This window comes from Gymnoscopelus microlampas, assembly GCF_963454915.1.
Source record: "Gymnoscopelus microlampas genome assembly, chromosome: 4".
Classification (NCBI taxonomy): Eukaryota; Metazoa; Chordata; class Actinopteri; order Myctophiformes; family Myctophidae; genus Gymnoscopelus; species Gymnoscopelus microlampas.
In genome coordinates this window covers 15232657-15252223 of record NC_139941.1, presented here as the reverse complement: position 1 = coordinate 15252223, position 19567 = coordinate 15232657, and the positions used below count along the sequence as shown (strand labels likewise).

General features: G+C 41.1%; 1 protein-coding gene across 1 annotated transcript in view; it reads left to right on the top strand.

Annotated features, from left to right (window-relative positions):
- kcnt1b (potassium sodium-activated channel subfamily T member 1b) overlaps positions 1-19567 on the top strand; it is a 133782-nt gene that overhangs the window by 87223 nt on the left and 26992 nt on the right. Inside the window, exons 12-20 of the mRNA XM_084055396.1 lie at positions 2295-2478; positions 4772-4936; positions 6157-6293; positions 9352-9415; positions 9782-9890; positions 10170-10278; positions 12236-12385; positions 13434-13672; positions 17817-18030. Of these exons, the coding sequence (XP_083911522.1) occupies positions 2295-2478; positions 4772-4936; positions 6157-6293; positions 9352-9415; positions 9782-9890; positions 10170-10278; positions 12236-12385; positions 13434-13672; positions 17817-18030 (1371 nt within the window). The remainder of the gene's footprint in view (positions 1-2294; positions 2479-4771; positions 4937-6156; positions 6294-9351; positions 9416-9781; positions 9891-10169; positions 10279-12235; positions 12386-13433; positions 13673-17816; positions 18031-19567) is intronic.

The following is a 19567-nucleotide window of genomic DNA, read 5'->3' as shown; positions in this document are numbered from 1 at the left end:
CTGACTCAATTCTTATTCAGACAGCACAGTGTAAAGAGATAGGAAACTCAGAGCAGAGAGGGGGACGGTAGTGGTGAAAAGTACTGTACTTGAGTATAATTTTGAGGTACTTTGACTTTACTTGAGTATGTCCATTTTTCAATACTTTATACTTCTACTCCACTACATCTCAAAGGCAAATATTGTACTTTTACTCAACTACAATTAACTTTAGTTACTTTATAGATTATTAATTTATTATAGATAACTATTACAGCTTATACATTAACCAATTAATTAATTCTATTTTATACTTTGTCTATTCAAAAATAGCAGAGCTTGTATATTGACACATTTTGAAATATTTAAGTATTTTACTTTTGGTACTTTAAGTATAGTTTGAGGCCAGTACTTTGGTACTTTTACTCAAGTAAAATTCTTGACGTTGTTAGACTGAGTAATTCTTCCACCACCGACGGAAGGAGAGGCAACAGTTAGTCAGGTGTTTTTTTCGACCCCATCCCCCAGTACACAATTGTTACTAGTAGCACACACACATTGCATGAGGCACTCAGGGCAAAATAACCAAAGTGCGCCCTGCACGTGGCCTTCACAAAACACACATCTAATATTTCTGTCAGCAACAGCCAGTACGCTTGTAAAATCCAATATTAAATGAAGGTTACTACCTCCCACACACCACGACACGCTGGCAAATAAGCCAGCCTCTCATGCTGGCATTGCTCCATCTTACTACTGCTGACTTTCATTTTCCTCTTCTCTCCGGTACATGCTAGCCTTCCTCCACCTCTCCAGACAACCTGTTACCTCCTCTCACTACATATCACATTATCATCAGTGAACATCGTAAGAGTCCACAGAGACACACCCGCCTGACCTGGTCTGTCAACCTGTCCATCACCATGTCCAAACAAAGACAGTCCTCAGAGCCTTTCTTTGTGTCTAGGCGTGTCTGGGAGCAACATTAAAAGCTAGATGAACAAAGCTACAGGGCAGGGTACGATGTGTAGGGGGACATTTCTTTAAACGCTTTAGCCCTGTAGTTCTTTATGTGACAAGCAGTGAAACTAGTAGATCTATTATAATGCTAGGACTGCCAATTTAAAGGTAGGGTAAGTCATTTACTTTGGTTAAAATAAGTGTTAAATAGCTCTACATTCTGATAGTACTCATTGCTATAGAGTGTTTGTTCAGTAAAAGGAGTCTCCCATGTCTCTCCAGCTCTTTATTAAACAGAAAATGCATTTTCAGTGCTCTCTCCTGATTGGCTTAAATGTTGTCACCTACCTGAAAATGTACTATATTCTGTTTACTAAAGAGCTGAAGATTGATTGATTGAATTGATTGAATATTTTATTAGGCAAAAAATGTAAAACATTTTTCGGTCACAGGGGTCACAAGACCCCTGTGACCGAACAAACGCTCTGTAGCAATGATTACCATCAGAATATAGTACTTTACAAAACAATGTTACCAAAAAATATCGCTTACCCTACCTTTAACTCCAGTGAGTGAGAGTAGGTGAAAATGTTATAGTTTAAAAACATAGCAAAGTAACTGCAAGAAGAAACAACAATAAAACGCAAGTAAAAGCTACACCCCAAAGCAGGAACAGCTAGCTACTTACTCCGTAATCTTTAAATCGAAAAGGCAATTTGAGTCGTATCTGAAGTTCATTCCAGACCCAGCGGGGCCAAAATAAAATAGGCTCCACTTCTTGTACCTTGCCACAGTCCACAGTGGGGGCATTGCATCTGAGGTTGAGGGAGTTTTTGATCAAAACAAACATATCCCCACTTGTGATAAAAAATTAATGACCAGAGTCCTGGTTTCCCCCCTAGCAAATCCAACGCTGGTTATAGGACGATGTCATTGCTGTCAGGCAGAAACCTTGTATCTGTATTGAACGACGGGCGTCCTCCCATGCTATGGGATCATAGCCCAGAACAAAAAAAAAAGTGTGGTCGTCGCCACCAAACAAACTATTACAAAAAAAAACAGTGTGGTCGTCACCACCAAACAAACTATTGACTTGACTCCTCATACACACACACAGCGCCGCCTCCAACAGCGATTTGTTACTCCGCGAGCGAAAGGGTGCAGGACCACGGGTCCATTTGGTTCCGCGCGGGGACGCTGGAGAGAGCAACCTGGTATTAACATGACTGCGTCATCATTTCTTGTTTTTTAATGATTAAGAAAAAAAAGGAACAGTTTTGGAGACACAAGGTTTCCACCCGACAGCGACGATATACACCGCAACCCTCAATGTGTCCCGCGTGATCTCTCTGCAGGGCGTGTGGGATCCAGCACCTGGAGAGAGCCGGTTCTAAGCCACTGTCCCTCTTCAACGCTCTGTACTTCTGCATCGTCACCTTCTCCACCGTGGGCTACGGAGACATCTCGCCACAGATCTGGCCCTCTCAGCTGCTAGTGGTCATCCTCATCTGTGTGGCGCTGGTGGTCCTCCCATTACAGGTACAGTATTTTGCACGATGCTGCATTTCGACATGGCTTTGCTCTGTTCTGGAACTAGGGTTGCAACAGTTAATCGAACTAATCTTTTTAATCGGTTATACAAAAAATAATCAGTAATTCTTTATAATAATTGATCAATAATTTATCTATCTCTTTATAGGCGAAATGTTCAAAATAGTCAAAATAGCTCACATCTACAATCTACAAGCTCACAAAGCATCGCGATGAGATGCGTTGTAAGCTTGTAGATCTGCTATTTTCAGCCCTATTTGTAAGTATACGTTCTCAACAGATAACACTAGAAAGGTTAAAAGGAGTGGTTGTGAGATGAAGTAGCATTTATTTAGCAATTCAGAGAAATGCTCATCACTGAATTGTGTCTAAGAAGCTTACTGAAAGTGTTCTTGCATCCTGCTAGCTATCTAATAAGACCTTGGTGGTTTGAACTGACTGACATTGCCATCCTTAGAGCCCTCACTAGCACTCCAGCACTCTCAGTAGTGCCACTAAAAATAGAAAAAAGAAATGAAAAATGTAAGATCGCTATTACTGCCAGACGTGGGGGGGGGGGGGGGGGGGGGGGGGGGGAATAGAAAACACAAGTGGAAATTAAGAGCAAACTTAATTCTTAAGCGAACAGGAGCCTGGCTTTTTACACCAGACCATAAAATAACGTTTGTTTATCCCGTTCCTCAGATTCGCTGTGTAGCGCTCGAACAATTATAACAGACTAAAAGGAGGCATTAAGTAAAAAGCCCATGGGGTCAACAAAATCTGCAGTCTGCCTATTAGATTATGAGATATATATTATGTGCAAAGTTTTGGTCTGAGGGTGGTGCTAGAGGAAACATCATGGTGAGTCACTCAAGTGGTTAGGATACAGTACATCCTTCGAGGCAGCATGTTTTGTGTTTGTAGATCAGCTATTTTCGGACGTACAATCTAAAGGGCTTTTTCTTTACTTCCCTGTTGTGGTGCATAAACACAGTAAGCTCGGCTCACTCTGCCTCTACAAATGAGGATTAATTAGGTGCAAGAGAACCTTATTCTCCTGACAAACACCCGACCTGATCCCTGCTCGCCACAGTCAATACTCAAGTGTCAAGCAGCAAAACTGTACCGATACTTTATCATTTGCATTTTGGTTGTTCCACCCTTATGTCAACAGAGTGTACATCATTATTTGCTGACGTGTATAGTTTTTCTTCCCAGTAGCCTGACATTTTGGACTGTGGTGGTAGACTCTGAATTTTTATGAGAACTCTCGGAGCCAATCAAGAAAAACACCATCGCTGCACGGCATACCCACCTCTGCACAGGGTATTATTGTATCTGTCGAAAGAGACAAGCACCCTCATCAGATCAGATCCTGTGGGCGTTCTGTCCCTACAGAATAAATTAGCAGATGAACACACTTGCCTTTAATGAACCGCAGCCACAGACTTTCTGCGTCAGCAGTATTACATCCATCCATTTCATCCATCGCTACGACTCTGCATAATCCACAAAGAAGATTAAGTCCGACCCCTGACTACAGCTCATCATCTTTAGATCATTGTCTCAGTATAGTGGTTGCTTCTTGCCAGTTACATCAGCAACGTCCAACTAATCTTCACACAAGCCTTATTCAGGTGTTTGACATGTGTCATATTCATTTGCTGAGACATTACATTACATTACAGTCATTTAGCAGACACTTTTATCCAAAGCGACTTACAATAAGTGCATTCAACATAGGTAGGCAAGAAAACTACTAATCACCAGAAGTCTTAAGTGCATTCTTTTCTCAAACAAGCACTCACTGCATCAATGTTATTCAGTGTTCACTTCACTACTGGTGTGTTTGGCACACTACTGCTCCTGATTTTGTAATACAACAAAATAAATGGCACACCCTTCACACTCTATTAAGGTCAGTTGGCATCTAGCCCTGGAATGTGTGATTTAAATGTGTTATTTATTTCACCTCACTCACTGCATGTGCAGAATGGGGTCTTTACCTTGTCAGTGTAGGATATCACTAAAGCACAGAACACAGAAATAGATGGTTTCTTCTCTCTTGTTGACACTGTGGTCACGAGCCACGGTAGTGTTGAACACCCAAACTAAAGAGGGTATATTGGGAGTTTATTATTTTTCCTTTTTTTAAGCTAAGGGAACATGGTTAGCATGCAGTGTAATTAAGTATTAACTTTTTGTTGATGCCTCTTTGCCATTGTTGGTGTGTGTGTGTGTGTGTGTGTGTGTGTGTGTGTGTGTGTGTGTGTGTGTGTGTGTGTGTGTGTGTGTGTAGTTTGAGGAGCTGGCCTTCTTGTGGATGGAGAGACAGAAGTCTGGTGGGAACTACAGCCGCCACCGCGCCCAGACAGAGAAACACGTGGTTCTCTGTGTCAGCTCGCTAAAGATCGACCTCCTCATGGACTTCCTCAACGAGTTCTACGCTCACCCCCGACTACAGGTACTGTACCATACCCCTACGGGTATGGTCTAGTAGGTAGTAATAATGGTAAAGGGGAAAAAAAGAAAGACATAGAATAGAGAGAAAAACAAGAGTAAACAAAAGGAGTCAGTAGTTTTATGCTAGGATAATAGAAATGGATCAGCGTATGTACGTATATATGCATGGCATATTATATACACCATTATCAGCATTTATCAGTAGCTGCCACATACAACACCACGGCACCTTTTATATACAGCAGGTTAGGTAAGACGATTAAGTACACTTTTTTTATTTTAGGGATCCTATCCGTCACTTCTCAGTCACAATAGGCTTGATGGACCCTTTTATTGTTATTTACATATCTAAACAGCATGTACTGTAACTGTCAAGTTTTCAATCAAAATGTTAGGAAAGTTCAACTTTCTTTCTTTCTTGTTCCATAACTTTGGTCTACTGTTTAACTGAGCATTGCCTCCGACATGCAGCTCCATATTATGATGTTGACTTGTTTGTTTCCCTTGGAAATGTAAAAAGAAAAACAAGCTTGCAGATGCATTAAAACTATGCGCAGCACAAAGTGATCAAGGCAGGGTAAAACAGAAATGGAGTACGCACACTATGAAGTAAACTTTCTCAGAGTCAAAACTTTAACAACACTTCGACCAAACAGAAGAGAAGGTTATAACTTTAATACGCTTTTGACTGTGAACGACTTGACTTCACAGTGTGCAGACTCTATTTATTTTCCCTGGGGAATGTAAACACCATGAGGGAGGGAGAAACAGGAACTAATTTCAGAGGTAATCCAAGAACATTGCGGAGATATTAGATGACTTGCATTCTAAGGGAGGCTATACAAAATATTGATTGGCTACAATCTGCAGGTTTTATGTCCAGTGTAGAGAGGTAATTGCAACAATGTCTGAATTACAATAAAGATGTCCAGTTCAATGTTCAATTCAGTGTGCCGTCTACTTCAAATTACTTTATTGACATTGTCATTGACAACCAGTAGGTGTCCTTTGCAGGTTTTACGTCTGTTGTAGAGAGATAATTGCAACAATGTCTGAATTACAATAAAGATGTCCAATCCAATGTTCAATCCAATATTCTACCATGAAGATTGGTTAAAATAAAGTTAGAGTAAAAATCTAACCAATTTTTTTCCATTTTGTATACTCTCTGAGTTAAATGAACACTGAGGATTTGACCGTGTGTTCTTGTGGCTCGTGCAGGACTACTATGTGGTGATCCTGTGTCCGACAGAGATGGACATCCAGGTGCGACGGATCCTCCAGATCCCTCTGTGGTCACAGAGGGTCATCTACCTCCAGGGCTCCGCCCTCAAAGACCAGGACCTCATGAGGGCCAAGTGAGTTAGACATTCTCAGCCACTTTTTAGACTTTTTTTGTGATTTTTTTCAATCATTATCATGTTCGCCTATGACATGCCCAAAATAGGTATGCCAGATTGAAAGTGTTTAAATAAACACGTTCCTGTCAATCAAAGTACGGCCAGTGTTTGTAGATGACAGGCATCATGAAGCTGTTATCTGGCCCATAGAAACATATCCATTGATGCTATGGAAGCATGAAAGCAATACTGGCAACTATTGGCAGCTGAAAGCTACATTTTCTTTTATTATGGAAATGTGATCAATATCTTTTTTAATACCACTACTGGCAGGTAGACAAAAACCTCACATCAGCTAAAAGCAAACATTAAGCAATTAATCAAATTCCCTTTTTGGTTTAAAGGTAAGGTAAGTGATATATTTAGGTTAAAACTAAAACTAAATTGATAAAAGGTTAAATCTCTATATTCTCATAGTAATCATAGCTATAGAGTGTCTGTTCAGTAATGGGGTCTCCCCGTCTCTCCAGATCTTTAATAAAAAAAAGTGCTAGAGACGGAAAAAGGTAGAGTAAAAAGGTGGGATGCCAATTTCAGCTAATCAGGAGAGACTACCCATTTATCAACTTCAATTTGATAGTGTTCCAGTTCCGATTTCTTTGAGTCATCCCTTCCAATTTCACTTTGTCCTGTGTGAGTTCTCCTTCCTGATTGGATGCGATTGGTATACCAACAGTCACGATCTGGTGGTGTGGTGAGGACCCAAATGCAGGACAGCAAGGCAGGCAGAGTTAAAAACCCAAGATTGGGTGATATATTACAAAATAACAGGGAAAACGTCACAATCACAAAAGCTATAAACATGATGTGACACCAAACAATTCCTCGACAAGGGCTGACTGGGGAACAATGCTAATATACATATGAGGACTGATTATACTAGATACAGCTTGGGGAGACAAGAACAGAACCATGAAAACTAGAACATGAACATAACATATAGAAATACAAGACCTAGACAAGACAGGCAAAGTCTGTGACTGTGACAACAACCTGAAAATGCATTTTCTGTTTACTAAAGAGCTGGAGTCACAGGGAAACTCCTGAACAGACATTCTACAGAATATTGAGCTATAGTATTTAACACTTATTTCAATTTTAAAAAATCACTTACCCTACCTTTAATTGAATTGAATTGAATTGGCGTACAGTAGGAACAAAACAAAACCCAAATAGTCACTGAGTCTCAGACGTTACTTAAGAACACAGCAGAGAGATATTGGTCAATATCGACTGATTATGTAACCCCCACCCCTGAAAATACAGGCCACTAACTATTCTATAATAGGTGTAATTAAAGAAATGCCTGCAAGATAAACAAATGGAAACTTATTATGGGCAATGAGAGAGTATTGTACTTTCTGTTCACTTCACACTGTATTATTGTACTGCTTTAAACTTCCCCAGGGAAAATGACCAACTCTAATAGTACATTAAATTCACAATGACAAAAAAGGCCCAACACATGCTGGGTGTCTATGTGTCTACTACAGCAGTAAAGAACAGGGAGTGCCAGTTCACAACCTTTTCTGGATCAGGGACCTCTTGAAAATCTAAAACAGTGCCCGGCCACGGCCCACCCATCTGACCACTTAACACCTGTTAAGTGGGTGGGATGATGATCAATCAATCGATGTGTTCCAGCTTGGATCAATGGAACTAACATAGTATAAGTTCCTATTCATCGGTATGACAAGTCATTCTTCAAGGTTTATAAAGAAAAAAAATGATATTTTGACGTGTATGTTTTAAATATCAATGTTATATAATGATTCAAATCTGCCTGTCAGTTTTGCCAGTTATTTGAGGGCCCAATTGCAATATCCTCACGGCCCACCGAAGGGCCCCGGGCCCACAGGTTGGGAATCACTGGACTACTACCATCTGCCTGTCCCTTCCAGAGGCACTGAAGCCAGACAGTATCACTGTCACTGTCGGCTGGAAACCTTGTATGTCCAAAACCGTTTTTGTGTGTGTGACACTGTCATTAGACAAAGTATAAAATAGAATAGAGCATTGATTTATGAAGAAAAGAAAAACTCAAGGAATATGGAATATTGAGATACAAGCTTTCTGCTCGACAGCGAGAATGTCCAGTTGGCTGTCAGTGTCCTCTGCTTGTGTATCAGTGTAATGAAATTACAATAACCATGGCTCATCCACAGCCATAACAGCCAAGTGGAGGACTATAATATCAGAAATTATAGCCAGAGAGAATCACATTAGAATGTGTCTGGCACTCAGAATTACAGCAGTGATGTAGACTGACTGTTATCGTATGCATGTCTTGTACAGTATGTAGCTTCAGAGGACATTGTGGCCTACTGATCCATATGTGCGCGCTTCTTTATGTTGCGAGCGACAACGTTATTGACTGTGAAATAGTGCCTGTCACATAGGAGTGTGAAAACAAAGGCATAAATCTAGCCATGTGCATCCTACAATGCATAGAATAAGAATTGTGCAGGTGATAAAATGCATTTCATGCTCTGAAATCCAATAAGCAATACTGCTCAGCCAAGCAAGCACTGAAACCACACCTGACCCCTTATGCTAATATATTTGTTCTGTTTTGCGCTACAGCTAGAATATGGCAGTTTTATGTCAGAGGGTAATTATGTTTCCTGCTGTTAAGCCTGATATTGTTGCAAGCAGGTGTCGTGCACCCAAAAAAAAGATTTGCAAGCCCACAACGTGTCACTGTGGGCTTTTAACTGCTATTGTTGGTGTGAAGTATTGCTAGGGATGGGCATTGAGAATTGGAAGTCCGAAGATATTGAGTATCGGGAATTCAACAAGGTTCTGGCTTATCAATTGTTTTATTGACTGTAGCGGGACCTGACCTGAATTCACTTTTCGAGAGACGAGAGTCATGTCATTGAAATCAAATCACCGGCACAAACGTATTATGTTTTTGCCAGTGATTTGATTTCAGTGAGCTTTATTAGAATGACACATTATGTTGGTCTAATAAAGCTTTTGACACCTCACACCTTCTCTCCTGTGATTCCTTCAGGATGGACGATGGAGAGGCCTGCTTCATCCTCAGCAGCAGGAATGAAGTGGACAGAACGGCCGCAGTGAGTCACTTGAATAAAATAAAGCTCTGTTTGTGTTTGTATTTTGTATTAGCTTGTATAATTACTTTTTTTGGAACCAAACTGAACTATTGACTAACATTTCACTCCTCATATACTTGCATGAGTGAATGACAAATAAACCCTCTTGATTCTCGATTCATGAGCCCTCTCTACTTTGAGACCGTGATGATTGAGTCTGCAGAGCAATTTAGACGCAGCTATGATCACATTAAGAACATGCCACATCTCTCAAGCACATTTGAAGGTTCTTAAAATAGGATTGCGGGTCCATGTTGAGTGATTGCGTTGCGTGTATTATACAGCTAGTGGCGGGTTTTGCATACACAGTGTCTTTTTCTTTCACAGGACCACCAGACCATTTTGAGAGCGTGGGCTGTGAAGGATTTCGCCCCAAATTGCCCTCTCTATGTCCAAATCCTCAAACCAGAAAATAAATTCCATGTAAAGTTTGCTGGTGAGTTCAAAGGTGTTCTGTCTTGACTAAGTTGTCACCCTGCCTTTAACCTGTCTATACTTGGCCTCCTCTTTTCCCCCCCTTTTCCCCCATACGATTCTCTTTGTTGAAAATAGCTGATCTAAAAGCTCGCAACGCGATGTTTTGTGAGCTTGTAGATCTACTTTCACCAAATGTTTGCCTATTTTCAAAGTGACGCTATAGCATTCAAGTGGTTAAATATTTTTTTTTTTTATCTCACCTGACAATGAAATCTTCATTCTAATGTGTCTCTATCAGATCATGTGGTGTGTGAAGAGGAGTTCAAGTACGCCATGCTGGCCCTGAACTGCGTCTGTCCAGCCACGTCCACTCTGGTCACACTCCTGGTCCACACCTCCAGAGGACAGTGAGTAATACACTCCACTGAATGTCACCTCAATTAATCAATTAATTAATGATCAGCATCCTCTGTCCTCTGGCTTCCGCTCTCACACAATTGGAATTCATGATTGATTTTAGGAGAAAGACTTCCTGCCTCTGCAGGGGTTTTCTTTTCCAGAAACTCTACATGCGAAGAACCACCAAATAGCCCCTGACTGCAGCCCCCCTATTGTGAAATGGCTTTAAAAAATCACACCCAGTGTGAAGTGGGCGGTGTGTGGTCATCACAACATGACTCACTTTAAAAAAAGGAATTTTTTTTAAAGTCCATACTGCTATTCATAGGGCTGCACATGTGTCATGTGTTTCGCTAGCCAATCACAGTCCTGAATTTGCAAAGTCAGCCAATCACATTACAGTTAGTGGTGATGACACTAGCAATAATGACGTGCCCAAAATAGCCAGGTTGAAATGACCGTATATGAATTGAATTTTAATTGAAAAAAAAAAAAAAAGTATTATAGATATAAATGTGTTCAAAAGATGAATTAATTAATTAATTAATTAATGTTATTCTCCTCTCCGAACCCTAGGGGCCGCTGCACCCATTTGAAAACCTGTGCTATAAATGGCACTTCACTTCTGTACAGCGACGAACGTTTGGTTACGTTGTAACCTTTGTTCTCTGAGTGAAGAGACTATCTCTCCACCCAACATATTTCATATGTATGAGGTGGAGAGATAGTCTCGATACGATGGAGAACCACGTATACCCACAACAATTCAACTTGTCACTAAGCAAAGGGGCCTTGCCATGAATTACAACTAAAATGCACTGCAGCAAACATTACCCTGGTGCCTGTTTCGGCCATAAATCTACTCATGTGTTTTTTTTGTTGGTGTGCTGTGGAAGGTGATAACGAGTCATTCTCACTTTTACTGTTGCAATTTCCTTTATTGAAGGGACGCGGGGCAGTATTCAGCAGACAGCCACACAGCACAGTGTTAATCCAAAGGGCATCAGACTGATTAAAAGTGGCGAGGCAGTTGAACCGCTCTGTGAGAATGTCCTCATGGCGTTGTTCTCTCGGACTGCGGTCTCTCTCTCTCTGCACGAATAATTACTGGGAGGAGAATTTAGGGAGATGGAAGAGAACACCCAGGCGAAAGGACACTGATAACTTATCCAGGCCAGACGAATCTGTGCGTCAAAAGGGGGAGAAATGGAGGACAACTCAGTGTGGCAAATCTAGTTTTGGTCAAGTTTTAGGACTGAAAAAAGTTGGTCAGAGTTACTCTCCTATTTCTTCTCAGGGATCAATAAAGTTTTATCGAGTCTTGCTGACGTCAATCCAGCTCTTGACCGAAACAAATTCAGCCTTCAAAGACTAGTAAATCACTGTTCAAAGGCTGCACACTCATTGTGTACAAAGGGAAAGAGCCAAGCAAGGTGACTTGCAGTGGTGTAATGTAACTAAGTAACTCATGTACTGTACTTTTTTTAGTTAGTTTTACTTTACTGGAGTATTTCTAATGTTATATACTTTTACTTCTACTCCATTACACTTCAGAGGCAAATATTGTACTTTTACTCCACTACAATTATTTCAAAACTTTAGTTACTAGTTACTTTGTAGATTTTATTATTAAAAAACATACATTAGCCACTTCAGCCCTATATACATTTCGGCCATTTGAAAATAGCCGATCTACAAGCTCACAATGCGTCGCATTGAGCTTGTAGATATGCTATTTTCAAAGGATTTGTATTTGAAAACTTGTGAAATGGGACATTCTGCATAATGAGTACTTTCTATTTTTTGATGCTACGATACTTTTGTACTTTTGCTCAAGTAAATTTTGAATTCCGGACTTTTACTTGTAACAAGCTTATTTCTACCTTGCAGTATTGACACTTTTACTTAAGTAAGAAATGTGAGTACTTTTTCCACCACTGCTGAAATGTGGACGTGCCATTGCAGGGAAGGACAGACGTCCCCAGAACAGTGGCAGAGGACGTACGGGCGCTGCTCGGGGAACGAGGTCTACCACATCCGCCTGTGTGACAGCAAGTTCTTTGGAGAGTACGACGGAAAGAGCTTCACATACGCCTCCTTCCACGCACACAAGAAGTTAGTATCCATTCCCCGCTTAGCTCAGTGGTTCTCAAACATGTTCATGTCAAGGATCCCCAAATTGATATGTATTTGGCCCACAGACCCCATTTGAAATTATTTTTTTGAAGAAAAAACAAAGAAATGACCAAACCTTAAAAAGCAAGTCTTTTGCGCACCTACAAAGGCAACAGGTGCGTAGGAGAAGACCAAACGAGGGCCCCAACTCACAGAAAGAAAAAACTCCCGCACACTGTCTTCAAATGCAATTAAAACGTTTTAACGGGAATAACAAAGTTTCGGTCTGTTAGACCTTCATCAGGTTATAAAAGAGAGAGCGACCATCTTTATAGGCTGTCTTCCAAACCTGCCTACCGATGATATCACTGTTAGGCTGGTGTCTGAACTGTCCTCAGCCCTCCTCTGAGACACAGAGCGAGTATAGACAGAAATGGTGCCATCTTATAATGAGCGTTAGTGATTGTACTCCCTCCCATGTTACCGTAGTATAATAGAACCTTTATTATTACCAAGAGAAAATGAGCTTATTCTGAGTTTACGTAATTTTTAACCTTTTTATATAATTCTTTCTTTTTTTCATTGCATAATTGCCCTTTTTTATACAACTGTTTCATATTCTCTACATGAATCATGAGAGCAAAAACCTTTATACTGCTGATGTAATGTTGTTCTTTTATAGAACCGTCGAATAACCTGTTATATAGCACTGTAAAGAGGTATTTCACTGTAGAACACTTCTTGGGTCATTTTAACATCACTCTGGCTTTTGTGTGCACCCCAGTTTTTAAGTTGCTTGATTCAATATTTAGATATTTGATATTCATTTCTCAGACACGCCCCCCTCCTACTGTATATACAGTATAAAACTTCAATTTAACAATGTTAGACTAATTGAAAACACATGTCCGACTGGCGACTGATATCGGGCGTGTTTTTTCAATTACTTTTAATTTTTTTTTAATATTAAATTGTAATTTAATTTATTTGTTTCATTAGGAAAAAAAAGTAATTGAAACTACATTAACCCCAACCCCCTCCGTCTCAGGTACGGCGTGTGCCTGATCGGCGTGAAGAGGGAGGACAACAAGAGCATCCTGTTGAACCCGGGACCGCGCCACATCATGGCTGCCCCTGACACCTGCTACTACATCAACATCACCAAGGAGGAGAACTCTTCCTTCATCTTCAAACAGGAGGAGAAGCAAAACAACAAGGGTCTGACCATCGCAGGCCTCTACGACGCCCCCTCCAGGCTGCCTGTGCAAAGCATCATCGCTAGCATGGGTGAGAAATCTTTGGTGTAGGTTATTAGTTACAGTAGGTATGGTATGGCTGTTGTGTCGTGGTGACACTGTGTAGGATTTTAATTTTTGTTTAGGCGCTGTTAACCACTTAAGCCCTATGATTTAGTGATATTTTTTGCACAACCGCCGATCTGACACCTCCCACTCGGCGCATCACTCCCTCGGGTCCCTTGGCGATACACATGCCGAGTTTGAAGTCGGTCTGTCAGGCGTTTCTCGAGATATGTGGGGAACTCACTCACTCACTCACTCATTCACTCACTCACTCACTCACTCACTCACTCACACATACGTACAGGCGCAGAGGTTTCACACATTTATAGGATATACTTTGTCCTAACTACACCGAATAGCAAAAAATTGCCAATCTATGACCTATGTGAGTGATGCATTGTGAGCTGGTATAAATTTGAAAAATGTCTTTTAAATGTTTTTGTAATTTTGGGAAATTTGGGGAAAATGTTCGCCTATAATGATATGCCCAAAATAGGGAAACCAGCTTGAAAGTGGTTAAAAGGCCTTTCGTAATGATGCAAGGTTTTTCCATGGTGATTGCTGTGGCGATGTCGTATACTTTTGCTGCATGATTTCTCACATGCTTTTTGTTTTTGTTTTCCTGTCTTGGCTGCTGTTGTGTGCTTTATTTTTTCCTTTTTTCTTTGACCTGGTAAAGTTGATCAATCCACCTCTTATGGTAAGTGTTTGCATGAAGAGTTCAGCGTCATGCTATCTAAGTAGTTTAACCACTAAAACCCTAGTCTTAGTGAAAAAGACCTGAGTTTGCAACTGTGCTTTGTCTGCTCTTGTTTCCTTCTATACTGAATCTCTTCACCAGAAATAGCCGATCAACAAGCTCGCAACATGCTGCGTTGTGAGCTTGTACAGTAGATCGGCTATTTCTGGCAAGTGTTCGAGGGCTTTTGACACAGGGAGAGACGCTATACCTCTTTGGGTCGGCAGGGTCGCACAGTGCTCCTCATGTGAATAGAGTTCTACGTGTCGTGGTGAAAAAAGTTCAACACCAGTGTTGGGCAAGTTACTAGTTACTTATTACTCCTTTAAAACATAAATAATATTAATGTTACTTTTGCTACCCATATTTTTGTCAAAATTGTGCGAGAGGGCGCATGCTTAAAAAGAACAGACGCACTAGCATACAATGCGTGGCATCACAACGTGTCGATATGTTCTTTTTTCGCATGTGACAACCTCCCACGATCAAATATAATATGGCTTAATATAGTCTATCTCAGTGAAAAACAAATCATTGTAACTTAGTAACTCAAAGTTACTTAGATTAATAACTGTAATATTATAACTTATTTGGCAATTGTATTAAGTTACAGTGGGGGAAGAAATAATTCCCCCAAACAATTGAGCTCTTGACGCATGCGTGCGCGGGAGACGAGCACAAACACGAGAACGGGATTGCCCGCTTGTTGCTATGCCTGGCAGAATGCCTGCACCTCGCTACCTGAACGCTCGCCTCCCTTTGATAGTGAGTTAGCCTACTAGGCGCGTCAGTCGCTTCCCGTGTGAAAAGCCCTTAAACTTACCTCTCTACTGTACTGTACAGTACCTCTAGCTCTGTTGGAGAAGTAGTCATTTTCAACCTAAAGGAGCATACCGGCGGCCTGGCATGTTTAGCCTGTTGTTTATACCACTCACCTTTTTCCCCTAAGTCTTTAGTGTTCATTTAACTCAGAGAGTGTACAAATGGAACCAAATGGATCCGGAAGGGTCCATTTGGTTCCATTTGTACACTCTCTGAGTTACAAACACCCAGTGGTTACAAATGGATACATTAACACTGAGGATTTTACTGTGGTTCGTTCGATTTTTGAGGAAGCCATTGGGTGACATTGATTTCAGTTAGGGGAAGAAAATCTACTTGAACACACGTTTAATTAGCTCGAGATAGGTAATCCAATACAGTTAATTGAATTTAATGGTTTTTCTTTTTGTCAACTCTACATTATCGTTGCATTTTAACAATCTATTTTAAAGTGTGGACTGATTCGAATAAAGTCTAGCCGAAAATAGTCCCTGAAGAAAAGATTGGTTAACGACCGAAATTCTAACGTCCGTGGTCTTAACCTTGGAATTTTTAACATTGATTCTGTTAAATTCTAAATCTAAAGTCATTCATAGGAATATGGTCTATGATTATACGTATGATATGGCTAACGGTGTGAATAAGCAATTACATGTGTTGACGCTGGTATGGTCCTTTAAATGGTTCACTTAGATAAACCTCTGTAGCATACATTGATATGTTTTGATTATTTTCTTATTATTTAAGAAGAATTATTTCATTTATAGAAAGAAGCAGGCTGTGTTATATGTATATGAGTGTACACATATTTTTGAATATGTTATATGTAGAATATTGCACAACTATTGACATTGTTGATGGCTTGCATGTTCTTTAGCTTTAGTTTGTCTTATAAAAGTGGCCATGGCTCTTTAAGCACCAACAGATCAATTGAAGAGCAGGGAGGATAAAGGTGGTTATGGTTATGATGATGATGATGATGATGATGATGATGATGATGATGATGATGAACATGATTATGACTGAGTTTTTATAATGTAGCATTAAGTGTTGAGTAACAGAATATTTCTCAGACATATAGACTAGAATAAACCGCATATTCACTATAATAATAATAATAATAATAATAATAAATTTTATTTATATTGCACATTTGAAACAAACCTCAAAGTGCTATAGTACAGAATAAAAACATTTGCATAAAACAATAAAAAAAAACAAGGGTCTTAAAAAAAAAGTTACACTCGTAACTGGTAGAAATGTTCACTCTCTGAATTACAGACCCATAAGAGTTACTGTACAAATAGATAAATGATCATTGAGGATTATTTACCTGTTAGTGTGGTTCATTAGATTTTCATGTTTCATTAGATTTTCATTAGCTTTTCACTTTTCAGAGATACTCATTAGATGTTCGAGCAAGCCATTGGGTTCTAGGGCTGTGCTCCAAAAATCGATGCGGCAATATATCGATATGTACTCCTTGCCGATGCGCGTGTCGATACAGAGGCTATTATAATACGACAGTAAATGCTGTGTGACTCGCCTAGACAAACACAGTCAAATCCGCAGTGTTGAACTCCAAGAGCATACAAATGGAACCAAATAGACCCGTGAGCTTCCATTTGGTTCCATTTGTACACATCAGTCAGGACAACTCAATATTTTTAATGAAAATAAAATGAGCAATTGGGTTTGCGATGAATGGATCTGCTTTTAGGTATTCTGAGGGAGCACTCTACTGTAGGGTGAGGCGATATGACTTCAAATCAATATCACAATTATTTCAAGCTCACACCGCGTCGCACCTCACCTGTTGTGAGCTTGAATATCAGGTATTTTCACTATTTTTGGACGCCACCATTGTACAACCAAGTAACTTAAGTGGTTAATCAGACTAATTGATTTAGTTGACTAAAACAAAAATCTATCAGATTTTCTCTCCTGGAGATTCATTGATTTATAAGGGGAAAAAAGAAAGGGGGGGAAAAAATGCTTCTCAATTATTCAATAGAGTTAAGCTACATGAGCCTCCTATGTGGTAGGGGAGATGTACTATAGCATAGTACACCTCCCCTACCACATAGGAGGCCTTCTGAATCCCTCATACTACATTAAAGCAGATCCAAAACAACAGGTAGCTGGGGTGGTGGAGGATGAACAGCCATCTTGGAAACAGCAGCAGCACAACGAGAGCGAACAAGGAATGAGCAATGTAACCCTCCCCGATTAAATTGAGTTTGTAATTGGTTAAGAATAGACGCGTGGAGCTGAGACCGATCAATTGTCGGCCACCAGCAACTGCGAGGAGTTTCCTGACTGAAGTTGCTCTGCGCATGTCACGTAAGCCCTATGTTATATTTCGTCATACGCCGGTGTCCCACAGCGAAAATAGCCGATCTACAAGCACGCAGCGCATTACATCGTGACACGTTGTGAGCTCGTAGATCAGCTAATTTCCCTATTGTGGTGGCTAAATGAATACTAAGGCACACACGTCCCATACCAATCACACCGCAGTTCTTGGGGCGTATTGCCATATCAGAGTCTAAAAATCCCCTTTTCTCAGGCACGGTAGCCATAGATCTCCAGAACACAGACCCTCCTGAGGACAACAGCAAGCTGACCCTGCCCACAGAGAACGGTGCCGGCAGTCGAAGGCCCAGCATCGCGCCGGTCTTGGAGATCGCTGACTCCACGGCCATCTTGCCCTGCGACCTGCTCAGTGACCAGTCGGAGGACGAGACCACCCAATCAGACGAGGAAGGCTCCGTGGGATCGGAGTAAGCGTCCGATCGAGGGTGGGGTTGGGGGGATGGGACCAGTGGGAGTGGCTTGGAGGTCAACCGTTCTGATATTATAGACCACTTATCATTCCACATTACACTGACATTACACTGGAGCGACTGTGGCTCAGGAGGTACAGTGGCCGTCTTGGAATCGAAAGGTTCCCTGTTCGATTACTGACTGCGTGTCCTTGAGCAAGACACTGAACCCCTAACTGCTCCCGATGAGCAGGTTGGTGCCTTGCGTTGCATGGTTTCCTCTGCCATCGGTGTGTGAATGGGTCAATGTGAAATACATTGTAAATTCCTTTGAGAAAGGCACGACATAAATGTAGTCCATTTACCATTTAGGCTACATCACACAGGCGTGCACACACAGGCAGGTTGCAAAAGAACCTCAGAACTTTAGTGTAAAAAACGCATTCCATCAAACTTTCGGCTGTAGTTCGAAAAATCAAGCCCCAGCACAGAGGGAGCACTTGACGGCGAGCCGCTAGGCTCACGAGTGCCTCAAAAGCTTCATACACAAGGATGTTGAGTGAACCGAAACTAACACGCTTCAAAACAACATGTTTGGGAATCGCTTACACACAACCAGTGTGGACCCACACAGTCTCAGTATACAAATAATTGGATCTATTGACTCACAAAGTGTCAAAGCGTTTGGCGGTTTTGACGTAAATGTTCATGGGAAGTGATTCATGACTGGACAGTGGACACATACGTCCAGTCGTGACGAGTAACATGGTTCCAATGGACACGCTTGTTTAGAGGTCACTATAGGTCTTTGCCTGTGTCTCCGACGGGGGCGGCATGTGAAGATCGATTGGGGTCTGAATGATGAAGTCATGTGCGTGTCACGATGCGTTAATACAGGCCCGAGGCCGTAATGGATGTGCACGATGACACAGAGGTCAGCTCTTTTTTCTTTCTCTGGAGTGACGGTGCACATGAACGCTTGTCTCACAGACATCATCAACCCACAGCGCCCATCCATCACCTGACACAGACAGGCTAACGTCATACTATTTAAATAGTGCACGAGTGCCATCTCACCTTCACTTTTAGCCTGAGTTATACTTAGTTGGGGGCTGGTATCACGCACCGGAAATAGCAGATCTCGTATAAAAAGGGCATTTCTCTGCTCTGCTCTGCTCTGCTCTGCTCTTCTCTTCTCTTCTCTTCTCTTCTCTTCTCTTCTCTTCTCTTCTCTTCTCTTCTCTTCTCTTCTCTTCTCTTCTCTTCTCTTCTCTTCTCTTCTCTTCTCTTCTCTTCTCTTCTCTTCTCTTCTCTTCTCTTCTCTTCTCTTCTCTTCTCTTCTCTTCTCTGCTCTTCTCTTCTCTTCTCTTCTCTGCTCTGCTCTGCTCTGCTCTGCTCTGCTCTGCTCTGCTCTCCTCTCCTGAAGCTATTGTTTCATGAAATGAAATGTAGGAAGGTAAATGATACCTTCCTTCTCTTTCATAACAGTAATCGTTTCCTCTCTCTCTCTCTTCTCTCTCTCCATTTTCTGCCAGTAGATTAGATCATTTCAGCA